The sequence below is a fragment of the Rhipicephalus microplus genome, chromosome X (genome assembly GCF_043290135.1).
Source record: "Rhipicephalus microplus isolate Deutch F79 chromosome X, USDA_Rmic, whole genome shotgun sequence".
Lineage (NCBI taxonomy): Eukaryota > Metazoa > Arthropoda > Arachnida > Ixodida > Ixodidae > Rhipicephalus > Rhipicephalus microplus.
In genome coordinates this window covers 428,165,881-428,188,558 of record NC_134710.1, presented here as the reverse complement: position 1 = coordinate 428,188,558, position 22,678 = coordinate 428,165,881, and the positions used below count along the sequence as shown (strand labels likewise).

Genomic DNA, 22,678 nt, shown 5'->3' with positions numbered 1-22,678 from the left:
TTTGCATGCAATATGCGACTCACAGGAGATATTTTTAGCAATAACTTCCCGTGAAAAAGGTTGAGAGGGGGAAGTGGTCATGGCACGCGCTGATTCTTAACTCACGCCTCTAGTAAATAAATATCAAGCGGTGCATGAACAACAGAATATTGATAAAAATAAATAGACTTGAGTGTAAATGCAAGCCAATATAGAGCTGACAGCGATCTTAAAAATGAGCAGATAGAACTGTAGGTTAGTTGTGAAAGGTTTAACTCACGCAGACACACTCAACAAATAGCATTTGCACTTAGGATCTGCCTTACTCAGACTTGCTGAAGTATTAGAAGCCAGGACACACTCAGACGGAGACTCACAACCGAATCTGAGGCTCTTTGAGTTGAATCCTGGGTGAGTTTACCAACCTTTTAGGGATACAAAGTCAAGTATGCGTCAAAAGTTAAGAAATATCTGAATAGTTTCAATGCCTTGATAAACTGTGTTTAATTTAGACTTCTGGCTTGCTCTAAAATGTCCTAAAACATGTACTGTGCAGTTCGACCAAATACAGTCACAGTTTCCTGGTATTCCAAGTTTTTCATAACGTAGTGGTCTCTGAAGTGACGGTGCCGAATTTATATAGGTACCTATAGGTACCTGCGAGTACAACGAATTTGTACGGTCAATTTTCTGCTGCGTGCAATAAGTTTCACAATAGAACAACAGCAAACACAATCATGGCCTACAAAGGATAGGTCAGTTTACCTAGAAAGCTTCCTCGCATGATTTGCCGTCAACAGAGACCCTTCACAGTTGTATAAATAGGTAAAAGTCCAAGAAGTATGATGGCCTAGGTAATGTTTGTGCATCCCTAAGGGAGGTTTTAGCTGGCATTTGCAGGCGTAGGGTCCCGGGTGCACAGACGCGGCACTCCTATTTAGCTCGTCCAACTGAAGAACTGTAGGCTCTGCAAGGCCATCTTTATTTTTTTTCGTTATGTGTAAGCGGGGGTCCAATCAAACTCGAACTTTGCGAAACAAACAGGCTCTAGTTTTTATCTCATTGAAGCTTCAAACTATATTGTCGATCTAGCTGTAAATTCGAGGAGAATGCGTTGGCATTACGCCCGATGATGGAGCATCGAGGCGGTCAAGCAGCTTTATCCCATGAAACCACAGATAGCACAGCTCTCGTAGAGCGTTGCCGCACTCACCAGATGAGACTCAGGGCAAAGAGACAACGTTTTCGAAGTGCGCAAAACGTCCAGATCTGTTTCTAATGAGATAAGCGCTTAAATTCTTTTTCTATCGATCAAACGAGGTCATCCCGAGGCATCCACCTTCACCATAGAAACTGAACACTGGTGGGTTTATTAGGTGATGCATTGCGTTGGTCGACGGAGCATATAGAAGCAAGTAAATTCTATCTTGTCTCACTGTTGTTATGTACCAGGTGTAGTAAAGTGAAGCTTCATTGTCAACCATGCGGAATTTCTCGATCGTGCTGCACGTTGCTCCTGCCTTGTCGGAGACCTTACTCTTCGCTTGAAACTGAATTACGTGCCTTGAATAGAGATCAAAACTAAATCTCCAGCCCGATGCTCTAACTGTTAGGCGACAATTGCAAGTATTCTCAATCGTGCCAACACCCTCTTCAACATGGTCGTCTCGTAAGTCACATTGCACAGCTCGGCAGCACGATAAGATAAGCGCACTATAGTTTCCTTTATTATAAAAATGCGGGATTAATTGCAAAATGTTTGTCATACGTAGCTCTGTCCTTGTCCTAGACCTCGTGATTTAAGTAAAAAAGGACAGCGGTATATATGTAGAACACCAAATGTATGAAAAAAAAACAACCCACCGAGGCTTACGCTAAAAATAGATGCCAGAACGCATGCTTGCCAATATTCGCTGCGCATTCGTTCAATATGGCAAGCGTTTCTAAATTGTCACACATTTTATGACTTGTGACTCTATGCATCTCGATAATAAATAAAACCTTTACTTGCTCTCTTTAAATTTTGCCGTAGTGGTTGAAAGGCGTGCTTTAGATTGAAATCGGCAACATGTCGCTTTAAATGCTCTCTTTTGCTTTTCTCTCTCAAAATGTTTCACGTTTACGTGTTTCTGTCATCAAGAAGTGCTATTTAGAATATTTAGAATAGTTGTGAACAGCTGTAATGCTCTCGCACACACGCGTTTGCACCTTTCGCAGTCGGCCAGTTGCGGGTCGTGTGTTGGCGATCAGCGGCATCGTTACATCCATGGCGTTGATCTTCCTCTTCACACTACTTCATGACGTGGGACCGACGTGGTTGTTCCGCGAATACAAGCCAGGGTAAGGTGCCCATCATCTCAGAGGTGGTAAAGGTAAAGATCACAAGCCTCCGCGCACCTCCTTACATATTATGTCTCTTGTTTTCACAGTATATATATGTGCTTGCTCCAGTTGCCTTGACATTGATTGATTGATTGATTGATTGATATTCTGTCAAATTTGCAGAACGCGTGACACGTACGCAGAAATGATTTACGTGCGGCCTTACACAAGAGTCGGTGCATTTTTCATCGGAATGGTGACGGGCGAATTTCTGTCTCACCGAAAGAAGATCACCATCCACAAGGTGACTGATTGCTTTTGTGCGCTTTTAGTTGGCCGTGCGACCAGCTATGTGACCTAGGAAACAGAACGTTTGTGCTTGCTTGTAGCGACTCCAATTCAGTCAAGGCATTACCCGAAGACAACTAAATAAACATCTCCCGAAGTTAATTTGACACCAAAACATACATGTGCCCATGAAATACTGCAGGGACTATAGCACATTATGGCTTTCTTCAGGTGCAGACAGACTTAGCGTTAAGCTTCTTAGGCAATGATAATGTTAACGTCAACGCGTCTAGGGTGAGCGTCTAGATAGCAAATTTACTCGCTAATATGCCCAAAGCTTTCAAAGATGTAAAAACATATTCTTCGCGTATAACTAGCAGTTGGGCCAGCAGACACTCATACCAGCGTCAATGAATACTTCAATACAAAAAAAGTATCGAATCACTCTGCTCATACGAAGATACCGTTAGTTGTTTTACGCACGTACGCACGTTGCACGATGGGTAGTTGATCCACGATAAGTGTCTACATTTTACGCAGTGTCATTCATTCAATGTTTCAGGTTACCTATACTATAAGAATACACCAACAGTGTTACTTTGTAGCAGCTCTATAGTTGTATTACACTTGCGTTGCCCTCCTTGGCTACCGATAATTCCAAACGTTTACTTGCGTTGGGCCTATAGTACAGATACCCAGAGCTCGCGCATGGAGATAAGCCGCATATGTGAGCCGTACGTAGTTTGAAACAAGTTTAATTTTAATGGCTCGTTCTTTATAGTTCTCATTATTACTCCGTAATTAGTTTGTTCATGGGTGGCGTTTCTTTTTTTAGCCACAAAATGGCTCATGATAATGGCTTTTAAAGTTGTCCTTATCTTCTCGCAGTCCTTGTTCAGCCACGCACTTCAATGTCTTAGTGACATGAATTATTAACTCATACTTAGGGTGGGGTAAAACGAGAGAGTGGCTTAACGCAACATTTTGACTTTGCCGATCTCTGTGGCTAATTCCATAAGCACTTTTTTGTTTCTCCATTTCAGCGATATACGTACTAGTAGTTGTCTACTTTTTTAAGCGTAAAAGCTTATCATTTCTCGCAGCGTTCCCGTGGGAAAAGTTACGCGGCTGGTGTCGGTGTGTACGTGACCTGTTAAAACGGGGCAAAATTCTCCTCGGCCAAATTTTAAGATCTGTGTAAGCAAATACTTCGACCTCAGTGACGCAACTTGCGTATTTATTTTGATACTTTACACTACTAGCTACATACCACCAAAAGTTTGGTTCATTCGGTGTATGTTGCCAAAGCGGATTTCTTTTTAAATTGGGACATATGGAAGGAGCATAATGCGACAAAATGCATGGAAATGCTATAGAGAGTGTTGTAATAAGTCAACCACTTACTCGTACAGTTTATACATTATACTGTTTGCGTATGAGAGTTAGGACATACAATAAAATAATTTATACGACTTCGTAGGTGAAAAATTACAGAAAAAACACTGGGTGCTGTTCGGGACAGGACACTTCATTCAGGTTACATCGAGGCTGTTCTGCATTCTCATGGATGCCCTGAAGAGCCGCAAAAAAAATTTAAAGGATTTCCGAATCAGTCGTTCACAAACATGCCTTGGAATAGAGTTTTAATAATATTGTTACGTGAAGGAGACTGACTCTGAGGGGTAGTCACCGATGTATTTACAGACGGTTAGGCGAGCAGCGCCAGCCACACAGATTAGCTCGTGCCAGTCTATCTGCTTCGTCTTCTTCAGCTCCATGCACTGGCACGTAGCATGACCCCCGGCGGCGGAGGCACCGTCCCGGTGCTTTAAAGGTCGTTATCTGACGCATTATTGTAGGGCTTGATCCGCGAGACGTGTACGATATCACTGGGCCGCATAGTAGATGATGATGGGCAGATGGGGCTGATCTCGTAGGTGACAGGTGTTACTTGACGCAATATACGATAGGGTCCCGTGTAATGAGACAGAAGTTTTTCGGATAGGCCCAGCCGACGATGAGGGGACCAGAGTAAAACGAGGGTACCGGGAGCGAAATGTACGTCTCTATGTTCCGCATCGTACCGACGGCATTGGTTGGTTTGCGACGCCATCAGCCGAGCGCGAGCGAGCTGACGGGCATGATCGGCTCGCGCAATCGCGTCGCGGGCATACTCGCTGGTGGACGAGGTGTGAGCTGAGATGACTGTGTCCAGTGGTAAAGTCGGCTCTCTTCCGTACAATAAGTAGAACGGCGAAAAGCCCGCTGTGTCGTGACGGGATGAATTATACGCGAAAGTTGCGTAGGGTAAGGCAAGGTCCCAGTCTCGGTGGTCGGGCGACACGTACATAGCGAGCGTATTTGTTAAAGTGCGGTTAAATCGTTCCGTAAGGCCGTTTGTTTGAGGGTGGTAAGCGGTTGTCAGTGTGTGTTGCGTCGAACAAGAACGCAGAATGTCGGCGATGACTTGGGATAAAAATGTACGGCCACGGTCTGTGAGAAGCTGTCTCGGCGCACCGTGAATCAATATAACGTCCCGTAACAAGAAGTCAGCGACGTCGGTTGCACAGCTGGTCGGTAGAGCTCGCGTAATAGCGTAGCGTGTAGCGTAGTCTGTGATAACGGCTATCCATTTGTTTCCCAATGTTGATGTGGGAAAAGGACCAAGCAGGTCTAACCCAACACGGTAAAATGGTTCCGCGGGTATGTCAATTGGTTGAAGATGGCCAGCGGGTAGCAGCGATGGTGTCTTACGACGTTGGCATAGGTCACATGTGGCGACGTATCGGCGTACCGAACGAGCAAGGCCTGGCCAGAAAAAACGGCGCCGGACGCGCTCGTACGTGCGGGATACGCCAAGGTGTCCAGCCGTGGGAGCGTCGTGAAGTTCGGTGAGAACACAGCGGCGCAAATGCTTAGGCACAACAATGAGAAGGTCGGGCCCGTCTAGTCGGAAATTGCGACGGTATAGCACACCCTTTTGAATGACAAAGTAGCGGACGGAAGCATCATTTGTGGAGGATTCCATACGGCTGATGATGTCAAGCAGCTCTGGATCACGCTTCTGTTCTTCCCCAATATTAAGGAAGTCGGACACTGACAAGATAGAGTTCTCCGTGGGCGCGTCAGTGTCCTCAGGATCGTCGACAGGGTACCGGGAGAGGCAATCGGCATCACGGTGTAAGTGGCCAGATTTGTAGACCACCGAATAGGAAAACTCTTGCAGGCGCAAAGCCCAGCGACCAAGGCGGCCTGATGGATCTTTCAGAGAGTTCAGCCAGCAGAGTGCGTGGTGGTCGGTAACTACCGAAAATGGGCGTCCGTATAGATAAGGTCGAAATTTCGCTACCGCCCATACAAGAGCCAAGCACTCACGCTCTGTTATCGAATAGTTACGTTCAGGGGCGGATAGGAGGCGGCTGGCATATGCAATAACGCAATCATGGCCATGTTGTTTCTGAGCCAGCACTGCACCAATGCCATGCCCACTTGCATCTGTACGGATTTCCGTAGGGGCAGCAGGGTTGAAGTGTGCCAGAATCGGAGGGGTAGTGAGAAGAGCGACGAGAGTCGAGAACGCAGAATCCTCTTCGGAGCCCCATGAAAACGGGACTTCTTTCTTGAGGAGCTGCGTAAGCGGCCTCGCTATGTGCGCAAAATTTTTCACGAAGCGTCGGAAGTAGGAGCATAGTCCGATAAAGCTGCGTATATCCTTCGCAGATCGTGGTACAGGAAAGTTTTTGACGGCGCTGATTTTTGCCGGGTCTGGTTGTACACCGTTGGCGTCTACTAAATGGCCAAGCACTGTGATTTGATGGCGTCCAAAGTGACATTTGGACGAGTTTAGCTGCAGGCCAGCGCGACGGAAGATTCCCAGGATGGCTGAGAGGCGCTCTATGTGAGTTTCAAACGTTGGTGAAAAGACGATGACGTCGTCCAAGTAGCACAAACATGTGGACCATTTGAATCCTCTGAGCAGGGAGTCCATCATTCGTTCGAAGGTGGCTGGAGCGTTACAAAGGCCGAAGGGCATGACCTTGAACTGATATAGGCCATCGGGGGTGATGAATGCCGTCTTTTCACGGTCCATTTCATCTACCTCTATCTGCCAGTAGCCGGAACGAAGGTCTATGGAGGAAAAATAGTGGGACCCATAGAGGCAATCAAGCGCATCATCTATTCGTGGCAGAGGGTAGACGTCTTTTTTGGTAATTTTGTTTAGGTGTCGATAATCCACACAGAAACGCCATGCACCGTCTTTCTTGCGGACTAGCACTACAGGAGAAGCCCAAGGACTGCAAGATGGCTCAATGATGTCCTTGGCGAGCATTTTGTCGACCTCACTTTGGATGATGTGACGCTCGGCCGCCGACACCCGATATGGGCGCCTATGAATAGGATGCTCATTACCAGTGTTTATGCGGTGGCTCATACCGGTAGCTTTCCCCAACGGACGGCCGCTGATGTCAAATACGTCGATGTAGGACAGCAGAACCCGGTGGAGCTCATCAGTCTGCTGCGGTGTTAAGTTGGAAGCGATCATCGAAGTAATAGCGCTGTCGGAGCAAGTGGCAGACTGATGTTGAGCGTGGGGTTCAGAAGGGGCGGCCATCGCGAAAACATCTACCGCATTGTCTTCTAAGGTGCAGAGCAACGCTGAAGACATCCCTTGTGGCAAAACTTGAGGTGTCAAGCTAAAGTTGACAACTGGGAGGCACGTAGAATTTCCTGCGACGGACAGAATGGTGTGCGGTAATGTAATGCCACGGCTTATGAGAACATCGGTGATAGGGGTCAGAACATAGTCACCGTCGGGAACTGGTGGTATTGAGACGAGCTCTATGTAGGTCAGTGTCTGTGGAGGGAGGCGCGCGTGTCCCGTTGTGCAGAGGCGACTCGGCCGTTGTGTAAGAGGTTCTGTTGCGGGCAAGTGTAGACGGAGCGTACTGGTCGAACAGTCTATGAGGGCAGAATGCGCGGATAGGAAGTCGAGGCCTAAGATTACGTCGTGGGGGCATTTATCAAGGACGGTGAAGAGAACAACTGCGTGTCGATCCGCAATGCTCACACGAGCGGAGCACATTCCAACAATCGATGCTATGCCACCATCCGCAACACGGACGAACTGGGTGGTCGCAGGTGTGAGAACCTTCTTGAGCTTGCGGCGAAAATCACTCGTCATCACGGAAAGTTGGGCGCCGGTGTCGACAAGAGCAGTGACATGTAGGCCGTCTACTTGTACGTCTATGAGGTTCCGTTTTGTCGGTATCGTCAAAAGAGGATTTTCGGTCAGTCCGAGCGATGCAGCGCCACCTCCGGGGGCTGCAACGCTTAGTTTTCCGTCGGAGAACCTCGTGGGAAGGCGGGGGAAGATGGTCGGCGGGGCTGTGGAGAACGAGACTGGCGACGTTGGGGGGATGGAGAGCGGGAGTAGCGGCGTTCAGAAGCAGGTTCCTGGGCAAAATGGTCGCGATTGGTCTCATGGCGATAGGCAGGACGTGCATATAAGGGACGAGAGGACGGTTGTGCAGGAGGACCCCAGCGACTTCTGCAATGGCGAGAAATGTGCCCGATTCTGTGACACGAGAAGCATATCGGCTTGTCATCGTGTGTTCGCCATGCGGACGGATTACGGAACGTTGAGGGAGAGCCGGTCGGGAAGGGACGTGCAGGCGTGTATCGGGGCTGGTAGTCGGTGCGGGTAGGCGGTGAGATAGAGTGAATTCCCAAGCTGGCGATTTCCTGCCGGACGACTGCTTGAATGAGAGGCAACGTAATTGGCGGAGAGGGCTCAGGGGACGTTGTTCCCACCTTAGCTGGAGCAGCCGCTTCAAGCTCCCGCCTGACGATTCGCGTCAAGTTGTCACAGTTGTCTGGTGGATGATATGTGTCGAGACATGAGGACGTCGCAGTGGTGTTCGGGAGGCGCTGGAACTGATGGGAGATGCGTCTGCTTTTAGCTTGTTGGAACCGGCGGCATTCTTGAATGATGGCATCAACAGACGACACATTGTTGAATACCAACAAGTTGAACGCATCGTCGGCGATACCCTTTAGGATATGGGCAACTTTTTCAGGTTCAGACATATTTTCGTCAGCTTGGCGGCATAGTGAAAGGACAGCCTGAATATAACCGATGTAGGGCTCCGTGGAAGATTGTGCGCGAGTCGACAACTCATTTTTCGCAGCTTCACGACGACCAGAGATGTTGCCAAAAAGCTCACGGATCTTTGCCTTGAAGCTGTCCCAGCTTGTTATGTCATGCTCGTGGTTATCAAACCAAACACGAGGTGTTCCGTCGAGATAAAAGATGACGTTTGCCAGCATAAGAGTGGAATCCCACCTGTAAGTGGCGCTGACGCGTTCGTAGAGGCGTAGCCACTGGTCGACGTCGGAACCCTCGCTGCCCGAGAACACGCCGGGGTCTTTGAGCGCGGGAAGTGTCACGAATGTTGTTGCGGGCGCTGGGTTGACAGGTCGGGCAGAAGGGGGAGCAACCGGAGAGGATGTAGCCGAGTCTTGGGTGGTCATGTTGTAAGCCGCGAGTGAGCGTCCGCTTCGGAGTTCCGTGGCGAGGACGGGGATCGCACAACTCCACCAAATATGTTACGTGAAGAAGACTGACTCTGAGGGGTAGTCACCGATGTATTTACAGACGGTTAGGCGAGCAGCGCCAGCCACACAGATTAGCTCGTGCCAGTCTATCTGCTTCGTCTTCTTCAGCTCCATGCACTGGCACGTAGCAATATTTTCTTCAAAATCCTAATAATAAATGTATAAAAGTGATAGAAAACTCAAACTTCATCGCTTCAGAAGCCCAGCGGACGAAGTCGAGCACCAGAAAATGTCCATGCAGTTCGGGATTAAAATGGCAAAAAGAGGCAAAAAAGATGCGTCAAAACAAATCTAGCCTTTCATAACTCAATATTCGAGTTGAATACAATTAGGCGTTCAACAAAATACACCATTAACACAAGGAAAGGTTGGGGGTGCTTGATCTGCTATGAGTTTGGGAGCAATACAACGCGTGGTTCTGTCCGTATTCATTGCGTGGAGTGCAAGGAGTGGCCTCATGAAGAGTGCGTGGGGGCCCATGGAATGAATGTCAGCTGCTTTTACTGCAAAACTTGTAGAGATGAGTGTTTTCACACTATCTCGTTTGCCACGTAGGTTAGGCCAAATAAGACATCTGGTGCATTTTTTCTTTTTATTACGCAGTTTTGAACCATGTCTGCCCGGTCATATCTATGCAGCACATACTTTGCATACGAAGAAAAGTTTCTGCATTTACATTTGATGACAAAAAATGAAACAAAAAATACTATTCACTATTTTCAAAATTTTCTCGCAATTTACCTTACCCTACGCTATTAGCCACTTTGTAAAACACTAGCTCATCAGACACATTTGCTTGGCTCGGGTTTTCAAAGCGGCCCTTTAGCACTTCAAAACATTGGTGCCGATTGCATAACACGTAGTTCTGCTCACCAGAACTACTGCGAGCAGAAATCACGCCGAACGGTTGCCACAAAACGATTGGATAAATTTACCGTTAAATGTGATCGTGGTATTGCATCAAAATAGCGATTACTATTGGATTTATTTTCTCATCAATATGATTTTTCACGCAAGGCGACAAAGAAGAAAGCTTCACGACTTTTCCAGCTTGAAAACGGCAAATCTAGTCAGAGTGCGCCAAACGCCATGTGCTGGAGGAAACGTGGTGGCGACGCTCCGGGCACCTTTATTTCAAGAAAAAAAATTATGTAAGAGCGTTGATATATATACGTCTTTGCAATAAAAAAGATCAGTAAAGCTGCAAAACATATAGAAGCGTTCGCTAGAAGGCTCGTTTCGCATGTGCCGTTCTCTCTTCAAGTATACCACATTGTTTGTTACCATCGCAATGGCGTCTTCACTGGACGCTGGACGCAACAGGCAATATGTCATGTGAGCTTCCTGTGCGTTAGGGATTTCAGTTCATTTCATTGGGCAGACTTCCGACGTCGGAGGGTGAGGGAAACATGGTAAGGTGAGCCTGCGAAAATCGAGTTGAAGGTAAGCATTCATTTTATTGTGTTTTGATATCTCTACGCTGAATAACTTCACACTGCGTGGCCCTATCGCTGCCATCTTTGCGGCATTTATCTCTGAAGCCGTCAGTGTACAAAACCTGCTAGAAAAACAAGTAAAACAATAAAGTCATGAAAAGTGTTAGAGAGTCTTTTTAACAAAGCGCTAAGTAACTTCATAAGTAACATTTCAGTAAAAAGTTAATTGGAACCAAGCATTAAAGAGTCAAATACTTTGCCATCAACCGGTAGCGTTTTCTAAAGTGTTCATTGTCCCAACTATCTACATGTATTTTTGCGAACAGATATAAACCAATATCTTTGTAAATATGGGCATCGTTATAGATAGCAACAGTTAGTCATTCAGTTTCATCAATTCACTGTATAAGGCTGCCAGTCGATTGTGATTGTGACCAGTTTTCAGAATTCAAAGGGTTTCCGAATTCCACCTTTCGTGGCTCATTTATTAAGGCCTTATAGATAAGTGAAAATACGCACTTGGTTTTAGTAAAAAGTCTTCTTCACATTTAGATAGGACTTACACTTGCTTCGTGCAACCTCTGTGTAACACATTGTGGCGAAATCGCTCGGAGTGCACTCGTAAGTGTTGGCTTCTGAATGACTGCAACCACCAGAAGAAAAATAGAACCCCGCCACCTGCAGGCACTGGTGATTCTTGGATGGTTGTGTTGCTTGGGAAGCCTGCTAGCCCTCATACACGCACCGTTCAAGTGGAATCGCGGCCTAGAGTTGCCCGGCACCGAGGCGTCTGCCGCGTACGGTGCCTTCTCGCGAGTCCTCTGGGCCGCTTGCATCTGCTGGATTGTGATCGCCTGTTCCCATGGCCATGGTGGTACGTCTCCGTTCGTACAGATTCCTTAAAAGAAAGTGTGCAGTATCCATACGGAGCGGTTGTAACTTTACTGCTTTACAAGCAGGCAAAGTATTTCGTGGGTTGACAGTTCCGGTCATGTGTGACATGATGAGATTGCCAACTCTCCTCCGGTGTATCTTTTGTATGTGAGCAAAGACCACTTGCCGTTACACTTTGACAGTGTCATGCACTATGTACACACCACAGTTGCATATTCCTTTACTAGCGAGTTTTGATCTAAGCTGTGAAATAACCTCTATTCATAATTATGGCACCGTTCATGTGAAATGTGCATGTTTCAGGAAGGCCATATGCCCGGGCACGTGTGATGATACACCTTAGAATGCAGCTCTCCAAGCTGAGACCATCTGCTTTGAGGATACATGGATTCATGGAATATTATTCACCACGGCCCTCTTCTACAGATGCTAGTAAAATTCATTTTAAATCAAAGCTTCAGCAAGACAGGGCTTATGATAAGGGTTAATTGCCTACTATTTACCCTGTTTGACAGAGCACGAAAAATAAAGAAATATACTGCTCATTTTTTTAATGATACGCTTTCCAGGCTGAAGTTCACTCACTAAAAAAAAGCTTCCGACATTTAGCTGAATTAGGAGAGGAATTTACATCAGCACTGAATTTCGTCTCTTGCCTGCAAAACGCGACGGTGGATTTCAATTCCGACCACCTCGTCCAATAAGTATGCAACTTGAAATGATCTCGAATGTAAATGTTGCTTTGACAATGCCACAAACAATATTTGTAAAACAACATTTACAAATATGCTTGTAGATGAACTCTCATTCATTGCACGAGCATGGTGTTGAGGAGTAAGCAGAAACATTATGTTCCATGCACGTGGCACCTGAGTGAGCCACTGTACCGCTATCTCTTTGTATATGACCGTCAATATTCGATGGGATGCTAACTAATTCGATTCAATTATTTTACGTCTTAACGCCCTCGCTAAGTCTTCCAGCTCTTACATCACAAGCACTAACCGCCGGACGTCACTAACGCAGGCTGGCTGAATGACCTGCTGTCGCTGAGGTGCTGGCAACCACTGAGCCGTCTCCTCTTCTCGCTGTACATGGTCAGCCCTCTTGTGATCGCCTACTCGAACGGAGTCAGAGAACACTCCTACTTCCTCTCCTACGACGCCATGGTAAGTGATTGGCACGCAGTCAATGGAATGTGCGAAGTTTAGGTGGAAAAGCAGTGGTGTTTCGAAAGAAACATTATTGACCTGTCGGCACCTGTTGTTTTCTGTCTTACGCCTATTTCTTTGCATTTCTTAAGCAGCATGGTGTACACAAAGTTAATGACGCCCCTTGAAAAATCACTATCGGTAATCGTAGTTTAGCTTACTGAAAAATACCTTGTAAACAATCGTTTGGAGTGAAATGACGGTGGAATGGTCGCCATTTCTTTTCGCACGGTTGGTGACACCCCGCTTATATCGCACACAAATAAGTCATGCGTGTGCATGTACGTAAGCTCGTATACGCAGGAACACTTTCGTAAGGTATGTCGAACAGACTATTCACGGAACTGAGGTTGCTCACTGCCCTGCATCCACACTTTCAATTTGTTGTTCTTCATTATTACAAATTAAAGTTTTGCGTAACCACACTTTCGCACTACAGCCTTGGTGGGGCAGAACTTGGCCTTGATTACAAAATGAGCTACACGAAGTAAATGGAATTTCCGTAAATCTAAAAGGTTAATGAAGCAAGTTGATGTGCTTCCATTAAGAACGAATGAAAAGCGTGAAAAACAAGAACGAGTAAAAGGAACGAATTCAAGGTGTATGTGCCGCATACAAAAAGTGCGCCTTTGTAGGTCATTTCTTTACTCATCATCGTTTTTTCGCGCTGTTTATTCGTTCGAAATTAAAACATTGCATAAGTCCCCGTTTTACAAAGAATTCTCCGCGCGTAAACTAATTACTTCAAAGCACGTTCTGACTGCTTGTACATTGCTTGTACATTGAGGTGAAAGATGGGACAAGTACAAAGCAGCGATAAATATAAGAATGTGTTCCAGCCTGTTTTTTTTTAGGGTTCGTCTTATTCAGCATCACTAAATCGAATTTAGTCATGTGTACAAAGTAGGTTGACAGCAGTCGTAATCAGCTTGCGCACTATCTAGCGCTTCAGTGGGGGACACTCGAAAAGTAAAAAAAAAAAGATTTTGCTTCAGTTTTTACCGTGGCACATTCAAGTATAAAAAGAGTGCTACCCCGATAAATGGCGAAAGCAGGGAATATATTTGTAGAGACCGGCGTTAAATTAACAGAGAAAGAATGTTTTGTATAGAAGACAAGCAAGTTGTGAAGCCAAACAAGAAAACTTATGACGCACTTTACGCATTCTTCTGTCATTATTGTAACGGAACACGCTAGCGTTATTCCGGAGTGTTGTCAAAATGGTATTAAGGTGTTGCATGCACATTAGAATGTGTACTGCTAAACATTGTAAAAAATCGGCCACCAATGTCTGAATATTATTGAAATGAGTGTATTGCAGGTTTTGAATACGGAGATTATGAATGCTAGATATAGGGGAGAAGACGTTGTCGAAGGGAAGTGCCTGTGCACAATCATATATGCTGACGTGGAAGTACACAACGCTGAGTGTTGAGGGTGGAAAATGAGCCTTAAGGCACCCCGACTCCTAAAGACGTTATGTCACCTTTGAAATAGCCTCCACCACACTTTACGTAAAATAAACACTGACGTAATATTCAGTGAGAAACGCTCCAACAACACTTCGTTTGAAGTAATACAATAATCAGATGGGGAGAACACGATTTTAAACCGACAAACACGACAGTTGTTTTCAGATTGGGAATGCAAAGGCGGCTTATGAAATTGATTTCGGCGAACAAGTAGCACCAACGACTTTTTATTCCTCTTTTAGAAAATACGTCATAGTAGACTTGACGATAAAAAAGGGAAGATTGCAAAGAAAAACTTTGGACCGGCTGGTCATCTCGTGCCGTGAAAATATAGTGAAAGGAATAAAACATAATAGAAAACCGTGGTGAAATAAAGATATTAAGAGAAAATGAAAAAAAATGAAAACGAGAAGAATACGACACTATACTTAGAGTGGTACTGTTAATTTTTTGGGGTAAGCGTGTTAACTCTGCCGTACCAATTTCCTGTATGCAGAGACGGCACCGAGCAAGTGTGACGCTCAGCAGATGCTCATAAAGTATTATTTTTTTGAAATTGAAGTCAATTTTTGAAGTCAACCCACCCACATCGACAGTACAGCTTTACGCCCGGCTACAGTGCTAATTCTGGTGACGTCACGATGCAGACTGGCTAGTTGTGATGAGGTCATGTACTGAAACTTCCAAGATGGCTGTTTGTGCATCACCAAAACATTCGAAATAGCAGCTTCTGCGTCACCAACGGAGTCACAGAGAGGTGCGGTTGCAGAAACGTCACTATATCTTTTGCGAACACGACGAGAAGCCAATACCGTGCCTTGACATCAAGGTACAGTGGGAACCAAAACTGGCCGTTCCAAAACAGACCATTACAATTACTTTTTCACAGTGCACTCGCGCATAGCAATACATTATATGCTAGTGAAGGATTAGCCTTTCAACTGGTGAAAGAAAACAATCAAGGCAAATTCTCGTGTCAGTACCCATTTGAAGCATTTTCCTAATACTAGTAATCCAGTAAAGGTGCAATAAAGTTTTCAAAGCCGTCTATATCGAGGACGATCATCGCGGCTGCGTTTGCCAGAAGCCGGGTTTCCCAAGCACATTAGTGCTATGAAACTCTGCTGAGCTGCAACAGAGGCCAAGGACATCCCCCTCACTTTCATGCAAGCATTGTCAATCGGTCCACGCTACATTTACGTAAAATGAACTGGAAAGCTAAAGTATACACAAATTTATTCATTGGCATGCAGTTGAATTTAGCTTGCTCGTTCAAGAAAGGGGATTGAGCAATGGTGTTTCCTTAGATCAATTCTCTCTCGGTTTCGCCGGGCAAGTGATTCGGCGAGTGTGAAACCAGGTAAAACTTTCCAGTACGCTCACGAATCTTTGACAAAGTGCCTGCGGGAACTGTGCGTTGGCGCAACCCACTTTGGAAAACCATGCTCTAAAACAGGAGTCTCAAGCACGAAGCTTGCGGGCCACATGTGGCACGCGGACCTCGTAATTTCGGCTCTGCTCACACATGACTGTCTTCATGCAGTCTTTATTCATGCCTTTAGAACTGCATTTTGGCAACTGTGTAATAAATCTTTTTTCACATTATCTTCTTGCCTAATACGAGAGATAATGCTTCGTTTGAGGAATGCTGCGCAGGTGTTACTAGCCTTAAGCTTTTTTTTTTCAAGTCGTGAGACACCTCGTGCGTTGGAAGCAATAATTTGTTCAGAGTTGGCATCCAGACATTATTAATTGTGCAGATCGGCATCGACTTCTTGTTCGAATCTTCTGACACCAAATACCCTTCACAAACGACGCACATACGAGATATGAAAAACTCCTTGCCTTTTTAAAATCGTGCGTTTAATCCTACGTTCACCCTCCCAGCTCTTTCTCTGTCCAAGCCGTAGCCGTAATAGGTTGATAGACCATGCGTTGCTAGATGAGGGGAGTTTAAGACCCCTTGCGCAGCTCCTTTGAAAGCAAAACTCCTTTTTTCTGGTTATTCGTCTTTCCAGTACCAGCGAGGAGCGAGAAAGCTGAGAAAAAGGCTAAACTCGGGTGATTCTCAGGGCTAAACTCAGGTGTGGTTTCGATTACTGGCTATTGTGGCCGCTCTTTTACGAGGTCGTAGTGCGAAAACACCAGTGTATTTGGCTTCTTTAGCCTAATAAGCAATTTTGGCGGTAAAAAATCACGGCACTGAGCTTTGATAAGGGCTTACGGAATATAACGCAATATGACAAATGAAAATGGATCTCATGTTTCGTAATGGATAGGAAAAACAAAACGATGACACGCTGTTATAGGTCTGTGAAAGTTGTAGCCTCTCTTTATTTGCTGAGCACAGGGCAGGCAGCTCATCTTCATTACCTCAACGAGGTGGCGCCATGCTTAACATCATCCAACAGCTGTTGCACAGCCATATTAGCTGTACTGTGGATACGAATCACGTGAAGCCTGATTACCACCAAAAAGTTTCACCGCGAAACCTGTTATAAGATCACAACAAAGATAGTGTGGTTGTCCGTCACCATCGTCATTCGTAAGGGCTATCGCACGAATAAAAAAAAACGAAGAAAAATTATTTACGATGGAGCGGTGTTCTAGCCTGGGTTCGCTCCATCCTATCCCAGTGTTCTGCCATTGAGCCATCCGGGTTATTTTTAATGCCTGGTGCAAACGCTACAGTAAGACCAAGGTGCACAAAATACATTAGCGAAACTCCGATGCAACACTGTCTTGTCAAGAACTTCTGCATAATGGCATATTGTTGAGCCCGTCAAGTACTGTGACTCAGTATGGTGCTTCAGACTGGGCTCTGAAAACCTCCATAATATGCACAATGCTTTGAGTCAAACCGTCTCTCGAAGATTTTACATGCACATCCGGATGGCTTACTTGCGTTCACGTTTTCCGTAATCCATTGAGTCCCAGAAACATTATCATGTCGTCGGGCTTTCTTTGGCTAGAACATTATGCCATAAGTGTCCACAGGTATTTTTTGCTTTAGAGTGCACTGGAGTAGGCTGCAGTGAAACACCGCATCCTTGCAATCTACAAAAACATATTCAGTAATCTCTGGTTCTTGCCATAATAAGCAATTGGTTGTCAAAGGGACAAAATTTTTTCTCGAAGCCATGACATTACGAATAGTGCTATTAGAAAAAGGACTTTTTGGAAATTAACGCTTTTGCCAATGTCTTAACTTTTTTTCAAACGTTTTTTTCTTGGGTATCAATGATATAGTAAACGGTACATAAGCATTACGCAGAGAATTTTGATTACATCTTCATAGAGTATTTTTTGTAACTTTACTCAAGCACCCAGCAGAAAATCCAACTTTCAACACTCTATACAAGAGTAAGAACTCACGCGAAATCTGGTTATGAAGAGCCCAGTGAGTGAGTCATTCCGATGCTCAAAACTTATGCTCACAAAACACTATACAATCATTATGTCGGCAAGGCACGTTCACAAACGTGCCTTGCCGTTTAGTGTAGAAGACTAAAATAGTAGTGAGGCGTCACAGAATGTTAATTGTGTGGCCATCTGTCACACAATATGAACTGCATGACAAGTGGGTAGTTGAATGATTCTAGGCCATTACAAAGGGCTTGGTCATAATTTCTTATCGTCGCCAGCAGAGTCCGGATTCTTGGCAAATGTCTATTTTGTTCCTTGCGTTCTTATTGCGCCATTTTGATATGGGATAACCAATTGGAGGTAATGAATTGCTTTTAAAGTGTTTTTGTGGGGCCTAGAATAGCATATTCATGACTTTTGCGCCGAAATTCCTGCAACTGCCTATAAATGCGTATTTTCAAAATCGGTGTCTATATGAACCCTACTTTCTCTCAAATTTCGCTGTTCAGCACCGTCAGAGTCCGGTATTCATGTTACAGTGCAACGTTGAGCTTTCGGAACTCTACGTGGTCCAACCTATATACCTCATCTCAGAAGTTCCTTTCAGCACTGTTAGACCTACAACGCCTCCCAGCAAATAGGAAGGCCGATCAGCCTGTTCACACGAAGTCATCCACGTCGCGTCGTCTCCTCAGCATCTCCCTGGCGTCTCCTGGCACGCGTAGAGAACAGGAAGTGCTTCTATCCAGCCGCAGGACGATGAAGATCGAATGTGAAACCATGGTGTGTCATCAGGGGAAAGTAGAGTCTAGGTAAAAAAAGCAAATGTCAAAATGGTTTTTGTTATGTTGTCATTTACTGCCTAAAGAGCGCCTCACCAGGTCACATAAGAAATCTTTGTTGGACACTGCAAGTTGTTGCGTGCCCATTGAAGAGGTCTGATTGTACTACAAGAATTTTCGCATTCTTTCTTTACGAGCCATGAAAGCATAATGCGAGGAGATGAGCTAGAAACCTTCGTCTCTCGCTCTGTGTCGACTTCGTGAGCCAAACTACTTTCTGTCCTCTTCGGTATGGGAGGAAATTGGAGCTGGAAGAATACATCACACAGACACATCAACACGCAAGTTTACATGGACATGACATGCCCAATCCAGGTCGTGAACACGAGCGGTGTTCTGTCGCTTCGGCGTTCTGGATAAATTACTATCAGTTTCTATGAGATGGATCGCTTTCTGCACACATGTTAGGGGAAGCTGCATGAATCATGTATGCTTACCACAATACACAGTGCAGCACCGCTCGAACCGCTCTAAGAGACCATGCGCTAAAAGCTCGCCAAGTATTCCGAGGCCTAGCACTGGCAAGATGCCAGAACGGGGAGCACAAAAACGTAAATTAAATATAGGTAACCTAAATTTTCACATATGGCTTGATATGAAGTAAAAGTAAATCAAAATTACACCATCTCCCCCTAAAGCGAACCATGTGTAGATGTAAAGCAGTGGGTGCTATTTCGCTTACACTGGCGGCGACGTTGACGCTGGCGCTCATCGCGGCATAGCACAGGAGAAAAAGCGGGAGAGGGTCGCAAATCACGCAGTGATGGACTAGTGTTTCCTACTGGAACATGCCGATCACTGCTAATTGGCATTGGGAGAGAGACGACTCTGATTGGACACGGAGACCCACAGTCAGCTTCCACTTTACGAGCACTCTGCGAATATTTATTGTTCAAGATCACACAGGAGAAATCTCCGACCGGAGCTACCTTGGGGGTCAAGAACCAGTGCCTATGTATACGTAGTGGCCAGGGAATGGTTAAGTGCGAACTGTCGTTTTTTTGTTGTTGTTGACGAAGAGTGATGAGACGATGTGATGATGTGCGCCAGCATCAACGCGCCACCTGTGTGAGCACCTGCTGATTTGCATCTACACGTGGTTCTCCTTAGCGGGAGATAGTGTAATCTTTTTGCAGCGGCGTTCACTCAATCGCAAAAAGCACTCATATGGACCAGAATTACCGCAATTTCGGTAACATATTTTAGCAAACGTCATTGCTGCCTGCCGAACACTTCTCATGAACTCGACTCTTCGTAAGTACGCGTTAAATAAAGATCACTACGTATACACTTGTATCCTGTGCAGGCCTACGTGCTGCTGCACCACTTCGTGCTAAGCCTGGTTGCCGCGACCGTGCTTTCTTTGCTGCTGGAGCAACCATTCATGCGCCTGGAGGCCCTTGTGTCGGAGCGGCTAGCCGCAAGACGCCCACCGCCTCCAGAACCCATGGCCCAGGTGCCTCACATCGAACGCCACTGGCTCGACAAGGGACACGAGAATCCGGCCTTCGCCAAAGAAAAGCTCTGATCTATCTGCTCCCCGTATGAAAGTTGACCACGGCAACGCTTACAGCACTTATAGGCTGCATTACACCTACACAAATGCTAAACGTGTATCTCTCATTTTCCTGGTCTCAAGTTGACTCACCCGGCGGTAAATATAATATAAAATAATGGCAAAGTACTTTTCCGATAAAACTTTTATGGTTAGTGCATTTAGGCATGTTGAAGGCCTGACTGGGTGGACAACGCGTATTTATAAAACGATTGTGCGCCCCTGTATGTGGACCACGGGCATTTTATTTAACAAAACCTGTTTCTCAGTGACACAGTGTTCCGTTGGTGTGATTTGATTACAAGAATAATAATTGAGGCTTTCGAAACAGACTTAGTGTAAATGAGTCGTATGATAGCCTATACACTGCTGTTACATCTATAAAACTCTTTTCATATCAAGCTGTTTGTAACGAATGCTGCAAGCTCGAAATGTTGACGACTGCGACGACCAATTGTATATTTTAAATAAAGCCCTATGGCAGTTCTGGTAATCCTGGAAAAATTGTGTGCCGAGAAATCGCTAATGAAATTCAGCACTGAGGCAGGTATTGCATTTAGGCGCAAGTCAACAAAGACGAACACCCCGTTTGACGTGTATAGATAAATGCGTGCGATTAAGGACGTCTGTCGGGTTCGCACCAACCGGGAATCGGAGTGCAGCTGTTACTAGCCCCGCTTAACATCAAGACTGGCGTGCTGTTGAACTGCTCCACCTTTGCAATAATGGGAATGATATTACATCTTCATGTGTTCATTATTATCGAGATCATTGAAGTTGTCTGTCCAACCACATCTCTGAAAATGACATTCGAATGATTCTTCTAAGCACAATGCGCTTGGAGGCCAACCAAGAAGGAAACAAAATATCTATATTTAAATCTGAAGCAGCTAACATATCAAGAATAATGAATGCAAGCTTCGTTACCTTCAGGACATTGATACACTCCTGCTCATTAAATACAAAAAGAGCAAGTGACATTCCAAGAGTATATTACAGCATCCTACGTCACCCAAATTTACACAGAACATAATGAAGAGCAGGTGTTATTGAGGAAGTAAAAAATGAGGAAGGTAATGAAAAAAAAGAGCTTGTATGCCACAATAAATACACTCTTACAGTCACACACAAAATATTAAAATATTTTACCCATTCTTTTACCAGATAAAACTCTGCATGGGCCATTTTTAATGACTGAACTAGTTCGAACCCACCATTTGCGTTCTCATTCATCATAACTATTACAGCAATATAATTAGGTCAAGTGTTCCGTTTCCAAATGCGAAGCATTTTTGAGCATATTGCAGGCACTTTGAGTATCTATCTATCTATCTATCTATCTATCTATCTATCTATCTATCTATCTATCTATCTATCTATCTATCTATCTATCTATCTATCTATCTATCTATCTATCTATCTATAGCAGCCAACGTCTGGGTACTCTTGTGATCACCGCTTTAGCTTGGGGTGAACCAGAGTTATTAAAATAGGATAAGAAGATTTAACAATTACGACTCGCTCGTCAAGACATGAATATTCTCCCAATCCCATTACGCACGAAGTCAAATCCGTTCCACCAGACGTGTAGTACTTAACTGCGGGTGGGTATGGGCCACAGGTGATTGAGAATTTATATCACCATGGTCGGTGAGAACAGACAGGCATAATTTTAACGTGTGATCGTTAAGATAAAGTTGATAACATCAGCGTTGACTGGACGAATGGAAAGACTAAATGTCAGCGTACTAGCAGGAATCCAACCCTAGCAATCCGCGTGGCAATCAAGCATTCTACCACAGACCAACGCAGGTTTAGGAGCTGCTTTTCAAATAGGCCCTAATGTTCTTGAAACGCAAATAGTGGTTGTAGTGCCAGCTATTCAATTTTTAAACATTACACATGTACTCCTATGATACAGCCGATGATGATGACGATGATGATGAGGATTATGATGATGATGATGATGATGATGATGATGTGTGATATATAAAGTCCCAAAATAGCTATAATATGAAAGACGCCGTAGTAGAAGACTCCGGAAATTTGGACCAGCTGGGGTTTTTTAACGTACACCAAAATCTGAGCACACGGGCCCACGACATTTTTGCCTCCATCGAAAATGCAGCCGTCGAAGCCGGAATTTGATCCCGTGAGCTGCGAGTCAGCAGCCGAGCAACTTAGCCAGTAGACCACCTCAATAGGCCCTATGATGCAGCCGTCACGTCAGCTTGATGTCAATTGTGGTTGGGTTCTGTCCGCTGTAATTGATTTACGTAGCAGTGTCCTGGGCTACCATCCACGCGAGCACCTATGGTCGTATCTGCTTACCTCTTCTGGTATTGCTACTATCCATATTATTTTTGGCATTGTTGCGGAAGTGTAGACAATCGTTTGTATAAAACATATGCGGTTGGTTAACGTAAGTATATGCGTGCATTGTAGATGTCTAGCGACACTTCAAAACGTTTGGCTCAATAAAAAGTCCGACACAGTAACCTCCCATTCGTATGTTTCACAAACCATTGCTTCCTAAGAAACATGGGACATGCCAAGTTTTTGAAAATTATATGGCAACGGGTGTCTTCAAAATCAATAGAGTACCAATATCGTACCGGTGCAATACAACTAAAATGTTTTATTCCTAGTACACAAGGAAGTAGACAGTTTTTTTTCCTCAGGTGGCGGCGGTAGATAC

At 45.1% G+C, this 22,678-nt stretch overlaps 1 protein-coding gene across 1 annotated transcript in view; it reads left to right on the top strand.

Annotated features, from left to right (window-relative positions):
- LOC142776552 (O-acyltransferase like protein-like) overlaps window positions 1-22,478 on the top strand; it is a 123,464-nt gene extending 100,986 nt beyond the window's left edge. The window contains exons 11-15 of the mRNA XM_075880418.1: window positions 2,197-2,319; window positions 2,485-2,605; window positions 11,325-11,514; window positions 12,561-12,703; window positions 19,732-22,478. Coding sequence (XP_075736533.1) covers window positions 2,197-2,319; window positions 2,485-2,605; window positions 11,325-11,514; window positions 12,561-12,703; window positions 19,732-19,953 — 799 coding nt within the window. The 3' untranslated portion in view covers window positions 19,954-22,478. The remainder of the gene's footprint in view (window positions 1-2,196; window positions 2,320-2,484; window positions 2,606-11,324; window positions 11,515-12,560; window positions 12,704-19,731) is intronic.
- Window positions 22,479-22,678: the final 200 nt, after the last annotated feature.